This window comes from Neoarius graeffei, chromosome 25, assembly GCF_027579695.1.
Source record: "Neoarius graeffei isolate fNeoGra1 chromosome 25, fNeoGra1.pri, whole genome shotgun sequence".
In the NCBI taxonomy this organism is placed as follows: Eukaryota; Metazoa; Chordata; class Actinopteri; order Siluriformes; family Ariidae; genus Neoarius; species Neoarius graeffei.
This window is the reverse complement of record NC_083593.1, coordinates 48,308,191-48,333,955: the sequence shown is the minus strand read 5'-3', so window position 1 is coordinate 48,333,955 and position 25,765 is coordinate 48,308,191. Positions and strand designations below refer to the sequence as shown.

Sequence of the window (25,765 nt, the reverse complement as noted above, 5' to 3'; positions counted from 1 at the left end):
TGCGGCAGAGAGTTTATTAAAGCAATCTGGTAAACAAATCCAAATCATGAAGCAATGTCAACATCAAAAATCAGGTAATGGTCAGGCGAGGAACAGAGTATCAGAGGCACAGACAAAGGGCAAAAATCCAAAGTACCAAATAAAGTCAGAAAACCAGAACAAGATACAAGGTCCTGAACATATACTTTGCACTGTGTGTGGGTAAAGCAAGTCATATTACACTGTGCACTAAGCCTGTGATATGGACAGGTGTGTGTGATAAACAGTATTCCAGAGATTGAGAGCGGTGAGCAGCAGCCATGATTGAAGGCAACAGACAAATATATAAATATAGGTGCAGACATGATAGATTAACCTTAGTTAATTCATTTTTTAACCTTCCTCTGGTGTTAGCTTTCTGTTACTATCTCTGATGTTAACGGGTCAGTTTTGACCCATGTCTTAAATCAGCCATAAAATACCCTAAAAACTATAGTAACATCTATGGTGTTTCGGGTCAATTTCGACCCATATATATTTACTTCAAGAAAAGGGCAAAAAACAAGTCTTTTTTTTTTCTGTTGACTATCACTGGCCTCATTGCTGGATCTGTACACTCCAGCAAGGAGAAGAACACTCATGTAGGCATCCAGGCATGCCCAGATTTTTATGCCATATTTGCCTGGCTTACTGGGCATGTATAGCCGGAACGGGCATTTTCCACGGAAAGGGAGGAAACGTTCATCTATTGTCACCTCTGGTCCTGGGTTGAACATCAGTGGAAGGAGTTGCACCCATTTCTCCCAGACATCCCTGATGGGAGCAAGCTTGTCAGATTTTGCTCTGGTGTCTCTGTTGTCAAATCTGAGGACTCTTGATATCATTCGAAAGGTCTGAAGTGACATTGTTGCCCGGAAAATATTCCTGCCTGTCGATGCGTCCCAGAAACTATCAGTGGCCTCATTGCTGGATCTGTACACTCCAGCAAGGAGAAGAACACCAATGTAGGCATCCAGGCATTCCTCATCAATGTCATTCCACATGTTGCCATGGACTTTTTTCCTTCAAGGTTTGTCATAGCAATTATGACTTTTTTTAGTGACAATGGCATAAACAGATCAAAACATGACTTGATGTCACTTACTTTCATGACAGCAAACCTTGTGATCCCAGGGGTCATTTTGATGACATTTGCAGCAGCTGTCCTGCCATGTACGCAGGGGCGGTCCTGGGGGCGGGCCGACCGGGCAGCCGCCCGGGGCGGCATCGCGGGGGGGGCGGCACGAGCGCGGGCGGGAAAAAAAACAAAACAAAAAACTGTCCCAAAAAAAAAAAAGGTCCCCCCAAACCCCCCCCCCACCCCCCCCCCACCCCCGAAAAAAAAAATCAAGACGGGCGGGGTGTGTGTGTGTGGACATTTTGGATGGGGAAGCCCAATACCAAAGTTGTGCAGGTGACGTCATCAGTGTGTGTGTGCCTAACTCGTCGTAGCCCCATAATATGCACAATCCCGCCAGCGGAACGTTGTACTAGTCATCAAAAAGACTTTACTACCATAGTACTACACTACTATGACATTACACAGAGACTTACGTAATACATTACGACTTGATCATTGCCATTCTGGTAACAGCAAATTTATAACGGGCCGTGTCCGCGACGTACAACACACGACGAGAAATGTTTAAACGACCATGTAAAGCTGTTAGTGTTGTGACGTTCACGAACGAACCGATTCTTTTGAACGACTCCTAGGCATGAACGATGAGAACCGAGTCTCGAGCTGGGGGAGCCGTTCTTTTTTGCCCAAGGACAAGAAGTAGGCTAAACAGCGTTTGCCTTTTATTTATTCAAGTTTTATCTGTTTGCCTAATAGTTCAAATTGTTTTGTATATAGTTTATAATGTTGTTGTGTGATATTAATGATAATATTGTGGGAAAACTACTTTGCACGGACGTTCACTTAATTTATTCTTTCGTCATTTTGTTTGTTCTATTTTTATGTATTTTATTTATTTATCTGTTTGTCTAGTTGTATCTATTTTTCTAATAATAATATTTTTTTTGCATTAAAAGTTTGTTTTTTCCTATTAAAATAATCTTGTGTTCTTGTTATAATTTTATCTATTTATCTGACTGTTTAGTTGTATCTATTTTTGTTACAATTTCAATATTTTTAATATAGAAAGTTTGTTTTTTTCTATTAAAATGTTCTTGTGTGATAACTAGTTCTTGTGTTATATTTATTGTAGTTGTATCTATTTTGTATCTCAGACTTAAATATTTTTGTAAAACAAGTGTTTTTCTATAAAATATTCTTGCGTTCTTGATAACTATGTTCTTGAGTGGGTTCTTTTTTTTTTTTACAGAAAAGCCGTTCTGCATGGACATTCATTGAAGCCCTCATTGTTTTTTAATGGTTATTTATGAGCGTTTAGGGGTTACAATAATGTAAGTCTAGGTTGCTTTATATAAAAGGTATGCCCAGAAATATTGATGTCACTGTCTAAGCAGAGGGATCTGGCTTCTTTAGATGCTGTCTTCTTAAAACTGAATAAATATTTAAAAAGAGCCAAATGAGCCAGTCTTTTGAACGGCTCTTTTCAAAGAACGGATCACAAAGATGCGGATCCTATCAAAGAGCCATAAATCCCATCTCTAAAAGCTGTAAGCAGTCCCAGCATTTTTCTGTCTACCTAGAAGACCCACATAGGGGCCATTTGGCCTGACCGCTTTTCCCCAATACACTAATCACTCATTTTGTTATGGTAATGAGGCTGTTAGTGGCAGTGTGTGGGGTGAGGAGGTCACATTTCACACACTTCACACTTCAGTGGTGAAGTCATGTTGGCTACTTCTGTGTGAATGTGAGAATGAGGAATAAAAACACATTCTATTCTAAAATGTGAACATGTGAATGTCCCATGTGACCATAACGACTCATATGACTGCAACCAGACAATTGTTTGATGGATAAATACCTCAGTGCACATGGACTATCGCTTCAGTTCCCTCAAGAATTTTGTGGTGAAAGAAGCTCCTCTCCAAGGAACGAAGATGCAGAGATTCAACATTCAACAGCTTCTGTGTGAATGTGAGAATGAGGAATAAAAACACATTCTATTCTAAAATGTGAACATGTGAATGTCCCATGTGACCATAACGACTCATGTGACTGCAACCAGACAATTGTTTGATGGATAAATACCTCAGTGCACATGGACTATCGCTTCAGTTCCCTCAAGAATTTTGTGGTGAAAGAAGCTCCTCTCCAAGGAACGAAGATGCAGAGATTCAACATTCAACAGGCATTGTAAGATTTCATTTCTAAGCTGTAAGGTAACTAACAGCCACATTTCCATAACAAAATGAATGTCTACAGGGAGGACTTGGGGCCAATTGGCCCTCTTGTGGGTTTTCTAGGTAAAAAGGCCAAATGGCCCCTGTCTGGGACTTCTAGTGTTAACATTCTGTTGGCTAATACAGAGCCCAACGCGGGAGGGGCGGCACGAGCGCGGGCGCAAAAAAAAAAAAAAAAACGGTCCCCAAAAAAAAAAGGTCCCAAAAAAAAAAACCCGAAGAAAAAAAAACCCAAGAAGGGCGGGGGCCGGGGGGAGTGTTTCGCCCGGGGAGTAAATCACTCTAGGATCGCCACTGCATGTACGTCAGGAGGTACTGAGCTCCAACAGATGTTGCCACTTTTGGATCTGAATGTTTTAGCAGGAGCAGCTTCAGCACCGGTGACCTCCTCATCAGGCTGATCAGATGTGTCTGTGTCTTCCGGTTGAAACGCCACATCATCTTCCTCCTCAGAGACCTGCTCATCTCCATCGCTATACTGCTCTGTGTCCTCTGCCTCATTATCAGCAAAGATATGATCCAGAGCTTGGCTTACATTCAATCCTCTTCTCATTGTTGCATGCTGTAAATTGGAGATGTGTACTCTGCAAGTCACCAACTCTAAACTCAATTGGCCTTACATGCCTGGACATGTCTGTCTTTGTTTGTTCTGTCAAACAGGCAAAGAGAAAAGCCCCTGACTGAAGCTCAAGTGGTTGGAGGAAGAGCTGGCTGTAGGCTGTTGGCTGATTGTGTGTTTATGATTTCAGTTTTGGCATTTATTATTGTTTTATAATCTTATATTTTAACTGGGTCGAAATTGATCCTAACAACACAAAGGTCACAATTTTCACCAGAGCATTTTATAATTTAGTACAATTATTTTTTTGGATTTTATTTTGTTTAAATAGAAGTTCCTGACAAAATCAAAAAGTCTTGATGCAATAAACAAATTTATGTAGTACCTTTATGCATGCTAAACCTAAAAACGGGTCGGTGCCGACCCTAACACTAGAATAATATGTCTCAAACATTATGATAATCTAGTTTATATATATATAGTATCTTGCAAAAGTATTCATCCCCCTTTGTGTTTGTCCTGTTTTGTCGCATTACAAGGTAGAATTGAAATGGATTTTTTTTTTGGTGGTTAGAGCCATTTGATTTACACAACATGCCTACAACTTTAAAGGTGAAAATTGTTGTTTTGTTGTGACACAAACAATAATTAAGATGAAAAAACAAAAATCTGGGGTATGCATAGGTATAGAGATCTTGCATGTGACGTCACAGCCGATCCAGATTGTAACAGACGCCATCTTATCGGTCAAATGCCATATTTCCGCCTTCTACTTCTACTTCTGGTTCTACTTCTGCTTCTACTTCTACCTTTTCTTCTGGAAATCCCGACTATATACAATTCTACTACAACGGCTGCGGCTACAAGCTCTCCCTACCTGTGCACGTTTTTTATGTTTTTTGTGTGTATTTTTGCGTGTTGTTCGTCTGTACCGGACTTCAATATCCACTACAACCGTATGGACTTACTGGACATTGGTTTCCAGCAGAAAATCACGGTTTGTAGCGATTTCCATCACATGCACAACATTCCGGACAAGATAGCGAGACCAGCGGGGTCTCCGTGGATTGTTATCGGGTCTGGCAGGCAAAGGAGGCGGCGTCGGGAGTGGAAGCAAAAGCAAGGCTGCAGGCAGAGCCGGCCTGTTGACTAAGCTCAGAAAACAGCCACTCAAATCTCCACTGCTAAGCCTCTATCTCTCCAACGCCAGATCCATGGTAAACAAGACGGACGATTTGGAATTACAGCTGGAATTACCTTATTCTATTCTATTCTATAATCGGCTGGTCAGTGCTATACTAGATACTACTGATATATCTAGTATCAGTACTAGTAATACTTAAGTGACTTACCCGTCCAATAAGGATTGTTATTTTCTTGTTTACAAGATGCCACATCTGAGGGGGGCTGAGTCGCTGACAAATCCTGAATTTCTGTAAAGATAACTGTCCAGAGATTTATAAGCACGCAGTGCTTCACCACTGAACAGCAAGGGAAAGTTAATGAGGTAATTATACACGTCTGGGTATTCCACCTCTGGCAGTTCAACATCCACTGACACGGTTGTGAAAACTACGTCCGGTAATCGATAAGGGTCACTAATCTGTAGGTCGTTTATTTTAGACACATACCTAATTATCTGTTCATTAGAAAAATGAGCCGTGTAGTCCATCGGTTGAAATTGATCCATTTTGTATACGAGTGCAGCAGTATTCAGCTGTGTTTTTTACTGACAAGATGGCGGCTGTTTACATTCCGGTCACGTGACTGCAAGATCTCTATTCACCCCCTTTTATAGGAAACCCCTAAATAAGAGCTGGTCCAAACAATTCAATTCATAAGTCACATAATTAGTTGATTAAGATCCACCTGTATGCAATCAAAGTGTTACATGATCTGTAACATGACAACTATATAAATCAACCTGTTCTGGAAGGACCCTGTCTCTGCAACACTACAAAGCAAGCAAGATGAGAACCAAGGAGCCTCCAAACAGGTCAGAGACAAAGTTGTGAAGAAGTTTAGATCTGGGTTGGGTTATAAAAAAAAAATCCCAAACTTTGAATATCCCAGGGAACACCATTAAATCCATTATAGCAAAATGGAAAGAATATGTCACCACTACAAACTGACAAGAGAAGCCCACCCAGCAAAACTCACAGACCAGGTAAGGAGGGCAATATTCAGAGATGCAACAAAGACACCAAAGATAATGCTGATGGATCTGCAAACATCCACAGTGGAGATGGGAGTATCTATCCATAGGACCACTTTAAGTCATACACTCCACAGAGTGGGGCTTGATGGAAGAGTGGCCAGAAAAAAAGTCATTGCTTAAGAAAACACATTTGGAGTTTGCCCAACAGCATGTGGCAGACTCCCCAAACACATGGAAGAAGATTCTCTGGTCAAATGAGACTAAAATTGATCTTTTTGGCCATCATGGGAAATGCCATGAGTGGCGCAAAGCCAACACCCTGAGAACACCATTCCTACAGCGAAGCATGGTGTTGGTAGCATCATGCTGTGGGGATATTTTTCATCTGCAGGGACAGGAAAGCTGGTCAGGACTGAAGGAAAGCTGGATGGCACTAAATGAATGGCAATTCTGGAGGAAAACCTGTTTGAGTCGGCCAGAGGTTTGAGACTGGGACGAAGGTTCACATTCCAGCAGGACAATGACCCTAAACATACTGCTAAAGCAACACTGGAGTGGTTTTAAGGGAAACATTTAAATGTCTTGGAATGGCCTAATCAAAGCCCAGACTTCAATCCAACTGAGAATCTGTGGCATAATTTGAAGATTGCTGTACACGAAAGCAACCCATTAACTTGGAGGAGTTGGAGCAGTTTTGCCTTGATGAATGGGTGAAAATCCCAGTGGATAGATGTGCTAAGTCCATAGAGACATACCCCAAGAGACTTGCAGCTGTAATTGCAGCAAAAGGTAGCTCTACAAAGTATTGACTTTGGGGGAGTGACTATCTATGCACACTCCAGATTTCTGTTTTTTCATCTTAATTATTGTTTGTGTCACATCCATCCATCCATTCATTATCTGTAGCCACTTATACTGTCCTACAGGGTCACGGGCAAGCTGGAGCCTATCCCAGCTGACTATGGGTGAGAGGCGGGATACACCCTGGGCAAGTTGCCAGATTATCACAGGGCTGACTGTCTCATCTCTCATCTCATCTCATTATCTCTAGCCGCTTTATCCTTCTACAGGGTCATGGGCAAGCTGGAGCCTATCCCAGCTGACTATGGGCGAGAGGCGGGATACACCCTGGGCAAGTTGCCAGATTATCGCAGGGCTGACTGTGTCACAGTAAAACAATTTTCACCTTTAAAGTTGTAGGCATGTTGTGTAAATCAAATGGGGCTAACCCCCAAAAAAATCCATTTTAATTCCAGCTTGTAATGTGACAAAACAGGACAAACACAAAGGAGGAAGAATACTTTATATATCAGAATCAGAAACACTTTTATTGCCAGGTATGTGAACACACATGAGGAATTTGACTCCGATTCCACTTAAGTCCCGAGGCAGCCGTCCGCGGTGCCATCTTGGGTGGATTTTATATATATATATAGAGAGAGAGTGTGTGTGTATATGTGTGTGTGTGTGTGTGTGTGTGTGTGTGTGTGTGTGTGTGTGTTAACCTGAAACCAGTGACTGCTGCAGAATTGGCCTGGTAGCCAGATACGTCAATATAACTTGCATCAATCTGAGGTTGAAAAAATATAGTGAGTGTGTATAGTTTATTTAGTATATTTAGTTTTAAGCGATATAACATGATGACTAATAATAATAATAATAATAATTTGACAATGTTGTGTAACACTTACTGAACTTCGAATTTCAGAATTATACGTCTTGTATTTTGTGCTACTTTGATCAGTGAGTTGAAAGTCAAAATCTTCATTGATAGCCAGAGAGAAGCTTAATGGATGATAAATGTCTGTGGGGGGAAAAGATACCAGAAATTAAAAATTTTGTAAAATACAAATATTACATTAAAATTACATGATGCTTCACTAAGAAGCAAGGATTAAAATCATACCTCTGACTGGAGCAGATGGAGTTGTGACATTTGGTGGTCTTGGGGTGGTTGGTGTGCTTGATCTGATTGAAATACTGAGGTTTGATGTGGTTGAAGTGGGTGTGGGAGTGATGGGTGATGTGCCTGGCCTGGATGTGTTTGAAAGGCCTGTTGTGGGTGAAGTAGGGGCAGTTGGGAACTTGTCTAATATGGGTGGGATGGGTGTGGTTGAGATGTTTGTTGTTGGGGAAGTAGGAGAAGTTGAGGACGGGTCTAATGTGGGTGAAGTGGATGTGGTTGAGATGCCTGTTGTGGGGGAAGGAGATGTGATTGAGAACTGGTCTAATGTGGGTGGGGTGGGTGTGGTCATGATGCCTGTTGTCGGGGAAGTAGGTGCAGTTGATGACTGGTTTAATGTGGGTGGGGTGGGTGTGGTTGAGATGCCTGTTGTGGGGGAAGTAGGTGCAGTTGAGGACTGGTTTAATGTGGGTGGGGTGGGTGTGGTTGAGATGCCTGTTGTCAGGGAAGTAGGCGCGGTTGAGGACGGGTCTAATATGGGTGAAGTGGGTGTGGTTGAGATGCCTGTTGTCGTTGTCGGGGAAGTAGGCATGGTTGAGATATATATTCCCCAGAATATTTCCCAGAATATTTCCTGAGATGTGTTGAGATTTGTTGAGGACAGGTTTGATGTGGGTGAATTGGGCAGGGTTGAGACCCCTGTTGTGGGGGAAGTGGACGTAGTTGAGACGCCTGTTGTGCGTGAAGTGGGTGTGGTTGAGACGCCTGTTGTGGGAGAAGTAGGCACAGTGGAGGACTGTTCGAATGTGGGTGAAGTTGGTGAGGTTGAGACACCTGTTGTGGGGGAAGTGGACTTGGTTGAGACACTTGCTGTGGAAGAATTGGACACCGTTGACAGGTCTGATGTGGTTGTAGTGGGTATGGGTAACACGGTTGAGAGAGCTGATATGGATTGGTTTGAGGTGCCTGGAGTTTGAGCAGTCACCATATTCTTAAAAAATAAATAAATAAATAAATAAATAAATAAAAGCAAAATTGTGAAAAATTTAGCACTTCTCACAGGGTGTACCCCATGTAAATACCCTTTAATTGAGTTTTATTATTATTATTATTATTATTATTATTATTTGATCCTTTCCATGTTTTGTGTGTTCATGCACATTTATGATCATGGCTTATTTCTTAAATACTTTTTTTTTTTTTTTAATAAAATAGCGGTAAGTCGCCTGGTGCTTATGAACAATTTTTGTTCACTGTGTGGGCCAAAAATAATTGTTAGTGTTGGAGGTCTCACAAAACTAAATTAAAATATATTTTATATTGTTTAGCACCTGGCTGATAAGAGCACAAGTTCAGTGGATTTGTGTTTGATTTTGGTTGTTTTGAATGATATTTTCTTTGTGTATTTTTGAGGGTTTTTTTTCCTTTCTTTAGCTCATACGGTGTGTTTGTGAAGACTATTCTAATGGAATTTTTCGTATAGCCCTGTGTGTGTGTGTGTGTGTGTGTGTGTGTGTGTGTGTGTGTGTGTGTGTGTGTTAGGGGTTCATGACCCATTCATGAACCTGGCGCTATGTGTGTTTGTGAGATGGTTAGTACGTGGAGGAAGAAATTAGCAACAATGGCGCTTGGTCCCCTGGGTCTGCTAAATATTAGGGAATATACCGTCAAAGGGAATATATATACTGTATGATGACTAACGACATTTCCTTCTGTTGTAATAGTTTAAATCCTTGCTTTCGATTGGGTTATGGTTTTTAACAGAATGTTCCACAAGGATATAAAGGCCATCAAGAAAGTGGAGCGGCTTGCGTGCCCTGAACCATTTTTTGCTCTGCTTTTCTCTTTGCATTGAGAAACCAACAATAAAGATTCTTTTTCTCTGCTTGGATCCAAACGAGTGAGAGGGTTTTTTCCACCACACTATATTCTTAATAAAGCAACTTTTTATTCACCATCAGTTGAAGATTACAACTATCAATTAACTGCAGATGCTACACCCTGCCTCTCACCTGAAGTCAGCTGGGATTGCTTTCAGCTTCCCCTGTGACCCTGATGCTTCAGCTGTCGGGATGGATGGATGGATGGATGGATGGATGGATGGATATTTATATCATTTTTTTTAATATCGGATTCAACACCAGCTATTTTAAGGGACTACGATTAGTTGGATTAATTGTAATAATCAATCAAATTATATTTAGTACTGTAAAATCTGCAGTTGACTGCTTAAAAAATGCAGCCCAGAGACCATGCTGCATTCTCAAAATGATATTTTGTTTGTTTATATTTCACTACAAGTGTAATTATGTATTTGTAAGAACAGAACTGCTACTGAACAGTCACTTTTCAAATTCGGTGGAAATTAAGATAACTTAAGGTAAATTAAAGCAACTCAAACTACATTACACTTAGAAATCCTGATATTTGAAAGGGCCCAGTTGAGTTCTTAACTAGAAATAAACTGAAGAAGTATTGTTTCTTTACCTTCTGAATTTGTCCTTGCATATAAATGAGCAGAATAACAACAAATCTCAGGAAATATTCTGTTGTCCCTGTAACATAAAGATAAAGGATAAAAATCAAAGACGTCATATGCAAGTCTTAAACACATATAATATTAACTTATCAGCAGCACAGGTTTTGGTTTAGGATTCCCAGGAAAATGGCTGTAGTTCCAGGGAATTGACATTTATTTAAGAACAGCTGCCACCCCATTCCAATGTCCAATTTCATCCTGAACAGTTTTGAAAAAAAAAAAACCCTCATATATTGTAATACTTTTGCTGACCTTGCACATAAGTCTGCTGTTGAATAAAATTAACTATTTCTGAGACTTAAGGTCAACAGTAGCTTAATTCTTGGTGCTCATGCTGCTAATGTTCAGCTGAATCCTTTAATAAGTTCTTTATCCAACAGAAAAGAAAGTACAAGGACATGTGGCTTTCAACAAACAGTTGAAAAGCATGATTAGCTCTTTCATCATGTCGTACTTACTACTCCTTCTATTCTATGAAGGGCATAATCCCTTGTTATTTTTAGGTGTCCTACTGATAGTAAATCTGTAGAGTAAAATTGTCATAAGGCTTAAAGGGCTTAAAAAGGAGCTTCAAATGATGAACTACTTTTGCTTATGAAGTACTTTTAAAATAGTTCTAACTAAAGTTTTGTTTATTGTGATACATAGCAGTTATTTCAGCAAGAGTGATGTTGAATTTATTAGATTTTCGCTAGAAGGAAGTTAAAAAAGATATGCAGAATGATCATTTTGCTACCAGCAAGTTACATATTATGGTCCTAGTTGATATCTACTTGAACAAACAGAGTTAAATATAAATGATTCCTTGGATAAAAATATTATTGTAAATGAGTAGTTTTGTTGCATTTATCCAAAATATTAGCTTACCTTTTTTAGCCATGATACTCAAATATATTTTGAACTTCAGCAGGTACTACGTCAGTTTTTCTATATATAAATACAAGAGTTAATTGTTACATTTAGAAAACATCAAAAAGTGGTAAAATAACTTTATTATTAAAGGTTTCCAGTATAAAATACAAATGGTAACTCTATTCAGATTGTTTTTCTGTTGATTCCTTTTATATAAGCATTTGGTTAAAACTTTTCCACTTGGTTCATCTGTATTTTATTTGTTAGTATGGCACATCTGCTGCCAAATTCCTTTGTAAGTGACACGTCTGCGCCTGCTTGCGCTCAAGACTCCACTTCCCAACATTCACAGCAGCCTTCAAACATGGCCACCGTGGACTACAGCACCCATCCTGCACTTCACCACTCAGTCCCCTATTACTGATTGCACACACTTGGACTCAATCACCACAATATGCTATTTAAACACTCTCACTACACCTAATCGTTGTGAAGTTACTGTTGTGTCTGACTTTACTAAGCAGTTTGAGTATTGTGTTCTGGGTTTGAATTTGTTTTGGCCTTGCCTCTGATTTCCTGTTTGTATCTCACCTGACCATTGCTTGTTTTTAATTCTGCTTTCTGCCGTACGATTTGATTTAATCTGCCTGAATAAACTTTCAGCTTATACCGTATATCCTTCTGTTGCCTACCTTTGACAGTAACTTATTATTGACACAATAATATACAAGAATGAGTGCATTTAATAAGCACTCATTCTCATAGCTAGAACTAGTCTTTAAACAAAACAGTACATTATATTCGTGGTAATATAAATTTTGTGCAAGATTTCAATCAGAAAATAACTTTAATGCACATTTCCATAAATACACATCATACATCTTAAACAGGGATGCTTTGGCCATTAATTCAAATAGCAATGCAGACATTTACGGAAACTGAATACCTTTTGTTTATTTAGTTGTAGGGATGGATTGCCATGCCTTAGCCATAGTAACCGTTTATGAACCATCTTCTCCCTTTCACTGTACAGCATTGAACACACCAATCCCTGTACTCGATGCCATGTTCTATCTCCGCCCATTCTTCTGACTCCCTGTAATGGTATTGGATACAGAGATCTCATCTCATCTCATTATCTCTAGCCACTTTATCCTGTTCTACAGGGTCGCAGACAAGCTGGAGCCTATCCCAGCTGACTACGGGCGAAAGGCGGGGTACACCCTGGACAAGTCGCCAGGTCATCACAGGGCTGACACATAGACACAGACAACCATTCACATTCACACCTACGGTCAATTTAGAGTCACCAGTTAACCTAACCTGCATGTCTTTGGACTGTGGGGGAAACCGGAGCACCCGGAGGAAACCCACGCGAACACGGGGAGAACATGCAAACTCCGCACAGAAAGGCCCTCGCCGGCCACAGGGCTCGAACCCAGGACCTTCTTGCTGTGAGGCAACAGCGCTAACCACTACACCACCGTGCCGCCTGGATACAGAGATGATACCAGATACCAAATACAGTGACGTCACGACTGTGCTTTAAACCTGCGGCGGAATCGAAATTCCTTCTCTCTGGCGGTGGGTTTCCATGCGTGAAAAAGACGCCGTTGCATCTGTGCTACAGAAGACCAAAGGACAAAGAACGAGCTATTGATACCGGACCTTTAGCCAAAGTTCAATGTATTTGATCTTCGCATAGTTGTAGTAATAACTGAACCGGTCAGTTACTGCAGCCCACGCAGTATTTTAAAGAGAAAAGGCGACCGGATCCCTTTTCCCTTTCACAACGTCGACAAACTACTAACAAGATTCCTTCCAGATCATTGGATGACCGACGGGACACCGAAGATCTTCAGCTGATGAGCTGTGAAAGTAAAAGGAACAGAACTGTTTTCTCCCTGGACCTGCGCGCCGCGCTGTCTTCAAATAACAGACAGTGCACTTTCAGTCGCCAAGCAAGAGTGATCATGAGTAAGGCTGGCATCTGGGCAATTGTTGGTCTTAGTTGTGGCTAGTTAATGTGAAGAGTGTTGTTTATTTGAATTCATTCATGGTTTAAATATACGCATTTTGATTCACATGAAAGTCGGTCTTAGACTGCGTGTTGTTTGATTTGCTTTGTTTGCTATCTGTATTTAGTTAGCTCGTGCATGCGTTCTCTCTCTCACTCTCTCTCTCTCTCTCTCTTTTTAACTCCCTCTGTCGCACTACACTCCTCAACACTGGGATTTCAGGAGTAGCTAAGGGTTGAGTAGAGGTTGGGTTTAAGGCCTAGCCGAGACTAGTTAGTGTGCTTGAAAAAGTTTTATTTTTATTATTCGTTTTCACCCGTTTTTTGGATCCACTACTCCTCCTAGGGCTTTCAAGATAGAGACACCGTTCCAACACTGAAACGTAGGGCCTGATCTGGAATGGCGTGCTTGTTCTCAGCTTTTGGATCAACACACCTGTTCTTTCGTTCTTGTCGTTTTTCTGTTGTTTTTTTCCCATAGAAAATGAATAAGGCTCACGAATCGAATCGTCCTGCTCGGACACGCTTCATCACAGATGCACCAAACCTCATGTGATACCTCAGGCCAACTCCCCAGACACACATGGGCGCCACCGGGGGGGAAAGGTTAGAACAATTCTAGGGGCCCAGCACTGCCATGGGGCCCTTTAAGGGGCTGATAATATGCTTTTAATGATTTTAATAAGACTTTTGAAATAACAACAATGCAATATTCCATTTTGTAAAATGAGCTAATTGAACAAGGTTGTCTATTTCTTGAGTTCTTCAACATATTGTCATTTAACCCTCCCCCTTTTGCGAAATGGTACAGTCCAGTCCTGGTAGAAGCGCGATGCGTTAAATCTGTGTGCTGATCAGTGCAACGCTACTTGCTGCTGTGTCGCGGTGCAGCAGCCAGCCAGCCAGCAGTGGAGTGCGTACAGTCTATGACCCCTAAATATGAAGAGTGGCTGTCAAAAACGTAAAGAAAGGCAGCTGAAAGCTGAGAGGGACCGGAGAGGCAGACAACTGGTCACTCAGTTTTTCCCAAAGAAAGGTAGCTATCGCTCACATGTGTGTTCAAAATATTAGCGAATGGTAAATGAACAGTATGAACGTGGTTGGATTAGCCTATCAAGAGAACACTTTTGCAGTTTGTACAGTGACATTTTTTCCATTTTAATAACTGAACTGACTTGTGTGATAAACAAGATGAAATATTACGTTATGCTGGTGCTAATAACGTGCTAATAACCAGTTTCATAACTAATGGGGTGCCCTAAATATGCACAGATTCAGCCTCAGGGGGACCTCCGCCCTACCAAACCACTGAACCCCCCTTTGGAGAAGGAGGTAAGCAGCAATACAACCCATACATGCTTTAGGATTGAAGTTATTAATGAGCGAGCGCCATATACAGTTTGCTAGATTAAAGTGTTGCTAATAACGGACACCAGTCAAGTGTTTGACATGGTTACGTGTGTGGAATGTTCACACGTTCTAAACTACTAGTTATTTAAATCTTTACTGTATGAGTAGTGTAAATATTGTTCTTCATGTTTACATTTGGATTGGTTGATATTGCTGGTAAGAATCTATCTTGAATATTGAATATTTTATTGTTCATGGATATTTGAATATTTGCTTTGACAATAAATGAGTGCTGCCTAAAAGAAAGCATAAACTCTCAGTGGATTTCTTGCAGTGCATTATGTTGTATGAAATAACTGCTGCCTAGTTATTAATCAAGGCAGGAAATTGTGATTACTGATGTTTTCTGGAACTCTCTGGCACTGAAGTAGCCTATAAAGAATGTATATCTTATAAATCCATACAGATACAGTGATGCATGCAAGTTGTGTCAACACATGAACGAATGAACTCCATACTAAGTAGCCCAATTTTGCACACTTGAATGAAGAAGCGTTCAAAGCAGTGTGTTAAATAATGTTGGTTATGTTTATTTACAGTCAACTCAATAATAACTGCTGCATCATTCACCATTTATTTCCTTTTTCTTTTTATGTATGGGCTTATATTGGCCTGAATTATGTCTGTGCTTATACTCCCATCTACTGGTCAAACAATATAAAAGTGTAAATTAGAAAACAAGGTCAAAAACTCCTGGTCCATGGAGGGGCAACCAATAGTCTAACTCTGCTTACGCTCAAATTTCTGTCTAGACACACTTTGCTTTGAACATATTGCCTTTTTGCAGAACAGTACACACAGCTTTCTACCTAACATAACAATCCATGGGATTTCCATAGGTATTTTGATGCTGGGTAGAAAACTTTTTCTATGATTTATTAGCAGTCACATCACACATTTCACTACCAATTGTCCTAGCACAAGAAGGCATGTGGCAAAATCTTGAATTTTCATTTGTGATTGTAAATGCACCAGAATTAGTCACTGACCAGTTTTCATCTAGTCCCTGGTAGGTTAATGCATAAAATGTAATAACAAAGTCACAAACTCAAGGTCCATGGGCTATCAAAAGTCAAATAATGACAATAATGCAATTGTGACGAGGGTGGGCAAAGTTGGGGGGCCCAAAATTCTAATCTTTCATGGGGCCCAAAATTTCTGGCAGCGCCCCTGCAGACACACATATGCATTCGGTTCTGACCCGCACTCATTTTTTCCTTTCTTTTCATCCCCCACTTTTTCATCCATTCACTTCCATTCATTTTTGGCTCCATTGAAAATGAATGGCGTTTCAGGAAAAAAGCTTTCACTCTCCGTCAAATTTTTTAACTGAGTGACCAAACTTCAAGAGGCTTCATATGATGCCTCAGGGCAAGTCCCCGCACATATCCATCCCCTCATCTGAGACCTGCACTCATCTTTTTCTTGGTTTTCACACATCCTTTTTTTGGTCCATAGGCTTCCATTGATTTTTGGCCCCATTCAAATGAATGGAGTTTTGCTCAGTAACACTTCACCACATATCCACTGGTGTAGTGTGATGGTATACAGCTTTTGGATCAATGCACCCATTAGCATGTTAGTATGCTAGCTGTTAGCATGTTAGTATGCTAGCATGTTAGTGTTAGCTGTTAGCATGCTAGCATGCCAGCTGTTACCATGCTAGCTGTTAGCATGATAGCATGTTAGCATGCTCACTGTTAGCATATGAGCATGCTCACGTTAGTATGCTAGCTGTTAGCATGCTAGCATGATAGCATGCTAGCATGTTAGTATGTTAGAATGTTAGCATGTTAGCTGTTAGCATGTAGGTATGCTAGCTGTTAGCATGTTAGCTTGTTAGCATGCTAGCTTGTTAATATGTTAGCTGTTAGCATGTAAGTATGTTAGCTGTTAGCATGTTAGCAGGTTAGCATGCTAGCTGTTAGCATACTAGCTGTTAGCAGGTTAGCATGCTAGCTGTTAGCATGTTAGCTGTTAGCATGTAAGCATGTACAGCTCAGCAAGCACACTTTGCATTTTCTCTGTGGAAATGCAGTCTAGTTTTTAAACTACAGATCCTTTGTCTCTCCCTCATGTGCTCTCCTTGTTGCCCATCCCATTTTAGGCAAGGCTAAGCACAATGCTCGCACATTCCATTCACACACTCACACACACTCTCACACACACACATACTCACACACACAGACACACATAAACACATGATTTCCCTCTCACATTTTAACATCCACTCGCTCCTACACTGTAAACTTGTATATAGCTTATTACTTCTGATTACCATTAGTGCCTTAGTTATCATTATATACACTACTGATCATTACCTGTATACATTGTATCACCATTTATATTGAATTATTCCTTGGCTGCTATTGTTGCTATATCTGATTAGTATTATTTTGCTAATTCGTGTCAGCTATTTCAATAAATGGTATCTTTGGAATAAACTGTGTCCTGTCTATTGCTACAATATTCACTGAGTGCCAACCTCTGCCAAACAAGTATTCTAATTGCCTTCGCCCATTTGGTTGTTATATGAATGTTATAGATCTAGAGTAAACGTATTACATTAGAGCTACAATACTCACTAAAACTATAGCAACATCACCACTAAGTTATTCCATTGATTTTAATAGTTTAGCTATAAACTATTAGACACTTGAATTAATGATTAATGAATTTATGAGACTGATCCCTTTTTACATGAGAGTGATTTGATAAACCTATTGCACCTACATAGTAATTTTGCATCATTATAGGAAATGTACCTGATGAGGTCTGTCAGTTGATATTTCTCATTATTACAGTATACACCTGTTCCTTTTTTAAATAAAGAATTCCTAGCATTTTGAATTTATTACAAAGCTATTACATGTGTTACTGTTTATATGATCAAATTACATCCTTATGTAATAGGGGACTATAGAGGAATCCATTTTTAGCTTAATGATATTTTTCCTGGATCTGCAAATTAAAGTTACAAATAAAATGGAGTATCATGTAATATCACAATGTTATATGGAAACGAGTGTTTTACTGGGAAATACACCACTCATATTTTTCATATGAGCTACATCTGGGACATGGAGAATCAAAACCATGGCATACAGTGGTGCTTGAAAGTTTGTGATTAATATTTTTGTGTCATTTCTTTACCTGGGTTCTCTTTATCTACTTTTAGGATTTGTGTGAAAATCTGATGATGTTTTAGGTCATATTTATGCAGAAATACAGAAAATTCTAAAGTTTCAAGCACCACTGTAAATCTCTGTGTCACTCCAGAAAATTGATGAATTGTTTTGATAAATTTGGGTACTTTTTGTTTGTGAATGTGTCTATATCATAAAGAAAATCATACAGTGGCTTGCAGATCTGGAGTTTTTCTTCTCATGTTGAAAAACTCATATTTTTCATATGAAATACATTGGGGATCTGAGTGACATATTTCCTGATATTTCACTCCAATGATGTCACTCCCAGTGTTTTCCCGCTGACTAGATACATGTCAAAACCGCACAAAGGAAGCTAAAGTCACTGAAAAGTGTAACTGGGAAGTGGAAAAAATAAAAATGCACCTTGAGTTGTCAAGCCTATTTTACCGTTCCTCATTCCCTGAACTGTTCGAGTGTTAATCATGAAAGACAAATGCTACTACATGCTTATTTTCACTAAAACATATAATAAACAGAATGTAATATTCACTATATCATGAAAATGTAGTTTTTATGACTTACCTTGTCTCCAGCCAGCTCACATTTATCTCATTAAATAGGAGTAAGTTTGCCAGAAATGTCTTGGCTGAAAGCTGTCCATAAAAATCCCTTACTGTATCTTAAAAAAGTTGTGTGTTCATACTTACCAAACCAGTTTAGATTTCAGACTTATCTCTTGTTTCTTGTCTTCAAATCATATCAGGTGAGTAGGTTGACAGGTATTAGACTTATCTCATCTCATTATCTCTAGCCGCTTTATCCTGTTCTACAGGGTCGCAGGCAAGCTGGAGACTATCCCAGCTGACTACGGGCAAAAGGCGGGGTACACCCTGGACAAGTCGCCAGGTCATCGCAGGGCTGACACATAGACACAATTTAGAGCCACCAGTTAACCTAACCTGCATGTCTTTGGACTGTGGGGGAAACTGGAGTACCCGGAGGAAACCCACGCGGACACGGGGAGAACATGCAAACTCCGCACAGAAAGGCCCTCACCGGCTGCGGGGCTCGAACCCGGACCTTCTTGCTGTGAGGCGACAGCGCTAACCACTACACCACCGTGCCGCCCAGGTATTAGACTGTCTGGCTAAAAGTATGTGGAACTCTGACTATCAAACCCATATGTCATTCTTTCCTAAACTGGTGGGGGAAAAAATGGTTCCAGATGAATGTACTTCATGAGCTGTGCAAGCAAAGTGTTTCTGAGGCTGTAGTTAGCATGACAAGTACTTAATAGTTGTGATGGCTGTATATTTCTTTAAATAATCACTCATAAAACTACATAACACCTAATATTTAGGGATTTTTTTATTAATAAATAAATCAATGGTAATTAAGCTAGTATTGTTTTTAACAATATCCATCCATCCATTATCTGTCACTGCTTATCTTGTTCTACAGGGTCGCAGGCAAGCTGGAGCCGATCCCAGCTGACTATGGGCGAGAGGTGGGGTACACCCTGGACAAGTCGCCAGGTCATCACAGGGCTGACACAGAGACAAACAACCATTTTTAACAACATAAATTATTATTATTATTATTATTATTATTACAACCCCGATTCCAAAAAAGTTGGGAAAAAGTACAAATTGTAAATAAAAACGGAATGCAATGATGTGGAAGTTTCAAAATTCCATATTCAATTCAGAATAGAACGTAGATGACATATCAAATGTTTAAACTGAGAAAATGTATCATTTAAAGATTTTAAATTTCATGATAACAACATATCTCAAAAAAGTTGGGACAATGCCATGTTTACCACTGTGAGACATCCCCTTTTCTCTTTACAACAGTCTGTAAACGTCTGGGGACTGAGGAGACAAGTTGCTCAAGTTTAGGGATAGGAATGTTAACCCATTCTTGTCTAATGTAGGATTCTAGTTGCTCAACTGTCTTAGGTCTTTTTTGTCGTATCTTCCATTTTATGATGCGCCAAATGTTTTCTATGGGTGAAAGATCTGGACTGCAGGCTGGCCAGTTCAGTACCCAGACCTTTCTTCTACGCAGCCATGATGCTGTAATTGATGCAGTATGTGGTTTGGCATTGTCATGTTGGAAAATGCAAGGTCTTCCCTGAAAGAGATGTCGTCTGGATGGGAGCATATGTTGCTCTAGAACCTGGATATACCTTTCAGCATTGATGGTGTCTTTCCAGATGTGTAAGCTGCCCATGCCACATACACTAATGCAACCCCATACCATCAGAGATGTAGGCTTCTGAACTGAGCACTGATAACAACTTGGGTCGTCCTTCTCCTCTTTAGTCCGAATGACACGGTGTCCCTGATGTCCATAAAGAACTTCAAATTTTGATTCATCTGACCACAGAACAGTTTTCCACTTTGCCACAGTCCATTTTAAATGAGCCTTGGCCCAGAGAAGACGTCTGCGCTTCTGGATCATGTTTAGATACGGCTTCTTCTTTGAACTATAGAGTTTTAGCTGGCAACGGCGGATAGCATGGTGAATTGTGTTCACAGATAATGTTCTCTGGAAATATTCCTGAGCCCATTTTGTGATTTCCAATACAGAAGCATGCCTGTATGTGATGCAGTGCCGTCTAAGGGCCCGAAGATCACGGGCACCCAGTATGGTTTTCTGGCCTTGACCCTTATGCACAGAGATTCTTCCAGATTCTCTGAATCTTTTGATGATATTATGCACTGTAGATGATGATATGTTCAAACTCTTTGCAATTTTACACTGTCGAACTCCTTTCTGATATTGCTCCACTATTTGTCGGCGCAGAATTAGGGGGATTGGTGATCCTCTTCCCATCTTTATTTCTGAGAGCCGCTGCCACTCCAAGATGCTCTTTTTATACCAGTCATGTTAATGACCTATTGCCAATTGACCTAATGAGTTGCAATTTGGTCCTCCAGCTGTTCCTTTTTTGTACCTTTAACTTTTCCAGCCTCTTTATTGCCCTTGTCCCAACTTTTTTGAGATGTGTTGCTGTCATGAAATTTCGAATGGGCCAATATTTGGCATGAAATTTCAAAATGTCTCACTTTCGACATTTGATATGTTGTCTATGTTCTATTGTGAATACAATATCAGTTTTTGAGATTTGTAAATTATTGCATTCCGTTTTTATTTACAATTTGTACTTTGTCCCAACTTTTTTGGAATCGGGGTTGTATTAGTGACATGAAATTATTTGAAAGTTCAGAGTCCTTCAACCTAGAGCTTCTCTGCAGGTTTGAGCTGAGAGACAGCAAACACAAAATTGATTCAATAAAATAATACCATATTGAAAATTCACTTTATTAATAAGATTTATAGTATTTTATTAGAAAGGTGATGGAGTATTCCCAGAGGTGGCCATGACAGTAATGAAAGTCCTAGTAATGAAAGAAACTGTGTATAAAGGGAGCCCTGCGATAACCTGGCGACTTGTCCATGGTGTACCCTGCCTCTCACCCATAGTCAGCTGGGATAGGCTCCAGCTTGCCTGCGACCCTGTAGAACAGGATAAAGCGGCTAGAGATAATGAGATGAGATGAGCATATGATGCCTCTGTTGTGTGTGAATCAGTAGTTATCCGACTGTTTACAAATACTTGGTCTTGTCTCCTGAACCCATGTAATTTTCCGTAAAAAGTCTGTAGTGTCCGTAGGCCTGGTACTAAATCATAGAATGGATGCCATGTTTGATAATTATTGGTATGTTGCTATTTGTTGTTGGATACTTTTATCAAACATAAGCACTCAGCGTAAATTGGATTAATACATACAGTGATACAACTTGAATACTTGTTTGTAGTGTCCGTAGGCCCCTTGTCGTGTCCATAGGCCCCAAGCATTCTTGTTCCTATTATTCAGTGATTTACCCATATTTCTCCCATAAAATTCACCAATTTTGTTACAAATAAGTAAAACAATTTTCTATATGAGCAAATGATTATACAATGAAAGGACAGTAATGGTATGAGTGTCAATTTGATGAAAATTATTTAACATGAGAGCAAACAAAGAATAACTTTTAACATTTTGAGTCATATGATTAGCACTGTAGCGCTGCCGGTTTTCAGTCTACGATGCTAGTTGTCAAATCTCACATCAATTTATATAAATAAATACTTTTTTTGTTATAAAATTAGTCAAAATCACATAATAATTCTTGTTTGTAGTGTCTGTAGGCCCAAAGCATTCTTGTTCCTATTTTGCAGTGATTTACCCATATTTCTCCCATTAAATTTACAAATTTGGTTAAAAATAAGTAAACAAATTTTATTTATGTGCAAATACAACGAAGGAACAGTAATGGTATGAGTGTCAAATTAATGAAAATTATTTAACATGAGAGCAAACAAAGAATACATTTTAACATTTTGAGTCATATGATTAGTGCTGTAGTGCTGCCTGTTTTTAGTCTACAATGCGAGTTGTCAAATCTCACATCAGTCAATATAAATAATTTTTTTTTGTTATAAAATCAGTAAAAATAACATAGGCAACTTGTAGTGTCCGTAGATCCAGATTTTCACTGATCTTGTTCCCATTATTTAACATCAGTAGTAAACATACATTCTGTATTTACAATGGCAGTTGCCTTATCTCACATCCACCTACATAAAGATATGTAAATAAGTTGTTTTTTTTAATCACTAAATAATTCCTGCATGAATGATGTATTTTGTGCACATTATGTACAGAACTACAGCACTTCCTACAAGTCATGCCTTTACCTTTCAGCTTGATCCAGAAATGTGTAATTTAAAAAATGAATTTTAATTTAAATACTGAGTAATTTACTTAATACTAAATCATAGGCTGGGAATGTAATTTCACGTGCATTCATGAATGTAATTTCATTACGTTAGACCTAAGAAATACATAATGACATTTTGATATGGATTTATAAGCATTTATTTCACATGTTCTGTTTTAAAGTTTATGAATAAAGGTTATTTTACACTAAATATTGTATATAATCATTGCCATTTATTGATAAATAAAACTTCATTATGAGTATTTAGTGTCCGTAGGCTCTCAATACATGGGTCTAGATATCTGGGTTGTTGTTGTTTTTTAAATGTAGGTCCGAATAAAAAAAAAAAAAAACTTTCAGTACCACATTCCCAATATATTTGTCAGCAAAAATAATCACTTTACTTCTTGAAACTGCTTAATCAAATTTTGACCATTTTTGCAACACAATGCGTACACCTGATTGTGCTGTAGCCATCTTCTCGTGCCTAGTCTGCCGGAAATTAAATGAACAAATCAAAACTTGGCATATTCCAGACAAACCAAATCATTCATGTTTAACATCAATAACAAGCCGGATGGTCCCTCTCCTCTTTAGCCTGGAGGACGTGGTGTCCATGATTTCTATAAAGAATTTCTACTTTTGATTCATCAGACCTTGGGGCAATTTTCTACTTCACTTCAGTCCATCATAAAAGAGCTCAGGCCCAGAGAAGGTGGCGGTGTTTCTGGATATTGTTTATATCTGGTTTTAACTTGTGTTTGTGGATGAAGCAACAAAATGTTTTCACAAACGATGGTTTTCTGAAGTGTTCCTGAGCCCATACACTGATTTCCACTACAGACATGTGTCTGCTTTTAATGCAGTGTCGCCTGAGGGCCTGAAGATCACAGGCATCCGATGTCAGTTTTCAGCCTTGTCTCTTGCATACAGAGATTTCTCCAGATTCTCTGAATCTTTTAATGATATTATGTATCATAGATGATGTGATCCACAAATTCTTTGCAGTTTTACATTGAAGAACGTTATTCTTAAATTGTTGCACTGTTTGCCCACGCAGTCTTTCACAGAGCGGTGAACCCCTCCCCATCTTTACTTCTGAGAGACTCTGCCTCTCTGGGATGCTCTTATTTATACCTACAGTGGTGCTTGAAAGTTTGTGAACCCTTCAGAATTGTCTACATTTCTGCATAAAGATGACCTAAAACATCATCAGATTTTCACAGAAGTCCTAAAAGTAGATAAAGAAAACCCAGTTCAACAAATGAGACAAAAATATTATACTTGGTCATTTATTTATTGATGGAAATGATCCAATATTACATTTCTGTGAGTGGCAAAAGTATGTGAACCTTTGCTTTCAGTATCTGGTGTGACCCCCTTGTGCAGCAATAACTGCAACTAAATGTTTCCAGTAACTGTTGATCAGTCCTGCACACTGGCTTGGAGGAATTTTAGTCCATTCCTTGGTACAGAACAGCTTCAACTCTGGGATGTTGGTGGGTTTCCTCACATGAACTGCTCGCTTCAGGTCCTTCCACAACATTTCGATTGTATTAAGGTCAGAACTTTGACTTGGCCATTCCAAAACATTAACTTTATTCTTCTTTAACCGTTCTTTGGTAGAACGACTTGTGTAATTTGGGTCGTTGTCTTGCTGCATGACCCACCTTCTCTTGAGATTCACTTCATAGACAGATGTCCTGACATTTTCCGTTAGAATTCAATGGTATAATTCAGAATTCATTGTTCCATCAATGATGGCAAGCCGTCCTGGCCCAGATGCAGCAAAACAGTCCCAAACCATGATACTACCACCATCATGTTTCACAGATGGGATAAGGTTCTTATGCTGGAATGCAGTGTTTTCCTTTCTCCAAACATAACGCTTCTCATTTAAACCAAAAAGTTCTATTTTGGTCTCATCCGTCCACAAAACATTTTTCCCATAGCTTTCTGGCTTGTCCACGTGATCTTTAGCAAACTGCAGACGAGCAGCAATGTTCTTTTTGGAGATCAGTGACTTTCTCCTTGCAACCCTGCCATGCACACCATTGTTGTTCAATGTTCTCCTGATGGTGGACTCATGAACATTAACATTAGCCAATGTGAGAGAGGCCTTCAGTTGCTTAGAAGTTACCCTGGGGTCCTTTGTGACCTCACTGACTATTACACGCCTTGCTCTTGGAGTGATCTTTGTTGGTCGACCACTCCTGGGGAGGGTAACGACAGTCTTGAATTTCCTCCATTTGTACACAATCTGTCTGACTGTGGATTGGTGGAGACCAAACTCTTTAGAGATGATTTTGTAACCTTTTTCCAGACTGCTGAGCATCAACAATGCTTTTTCTGAGGTCCTCAGAAATCTCCTTTGTTCGTGCCATGATACTCTTCCATAAACATATGTTGTGAAGATCAGACTTTGATAGATCCCTGTTCTTTAAATAAAACAGGGTGCCCACTCACACCTGATTGTCATCCCACTGATTAAAAACACCAGACTCTAATTTCACCTTCAAATGAACTGCTAATCCTCGAGGTTCACATACTTTTGCCACTCACAGATATGTAATATTGGATCATTTTCCTCAATAAATAAATGACCAAGTATAATATTGTTGTCTCATTTGTTTAACTGGGGTCTCTTTATCTACTGTTAGGACTTGTGTGAAATCTGATGATGTTTTAAGTCATATTTATGCAGAAATATAGAAAATTCTAAAGGGTTCACAAACTTTCAAGCACCACTGTAATCAGGTTACTGACCTGTTGCCAAGTAATCTAATTATTACTATTTTATTTATTTTTTAACATTACACAACTTTTCCAGTCTATTGTTGCCCCTATCCAAGCTTCCCTCCCCCAATCTTATAAAATGTGTTGCTGGCACTAAATTCAAAATGAGCAAATATTTTTCAAAAAAGAAAACAATAAAATTTCTGTTTCATCATTTGATATGTTGTCTTTGTCCTATTTTCAATGAAATGTAGAGTTTCTGTTATTTGCAAGTCATCACCTTCTGTTTTTATTAACAGTTTATACAGTGTCCCAACTTCTTTGGAA

General features: G+C 39.4%; 1 protein-coding gene across 3 annotated transcripts in view; it reads right to left on the bottom strand.

Moving 5' to 3' along the window:
• The window catches only part of LOC132873151 (adhesion G protein-coupled receptor F5-like), a 43,019-nt gene extending 24,423 nt beyond the window's left edge, over nt 1-18,596 (bottom strand). For 2 of the 3 annotated variants that reach the window (XM_060908436.1, XM_060908438.1), the window contains exons 1-6: nt 18,509-18,596; nt 11,366-11,425; nt 10,447-10,514; nt 7,963-8,950; nt 7,748-7,860; nt 7,562-7,626 (exon numbers count right to left, since the gene is read on the bottom strand). In XM_060908436.1, the coding sequence (XP_060764419.1) occupies nt 7,562-7,626; nt 7,748-7,860; nt 7,963-8,950; nt 10,447-10,514; nt 11,366-11,378 (1,247 nt within the window). In that variant the 5' untranslated portion in view covers nt 11,379-11,425; nt 18,509-18,596. The remainder of the gene's footprint in view (nt 1-7,561; nt 7,627-7,747; nt 7,861-7,962; nt 8,951-10,446; nt 10,515-11,365; nt 11,426-18,508) is intronic. The other variant, XM_060908437.1, reaches the window with a different exon arrangement.
• Between the last annotated feature and the right edge of the window lie 7,169 nt (nt 18,597-25,765).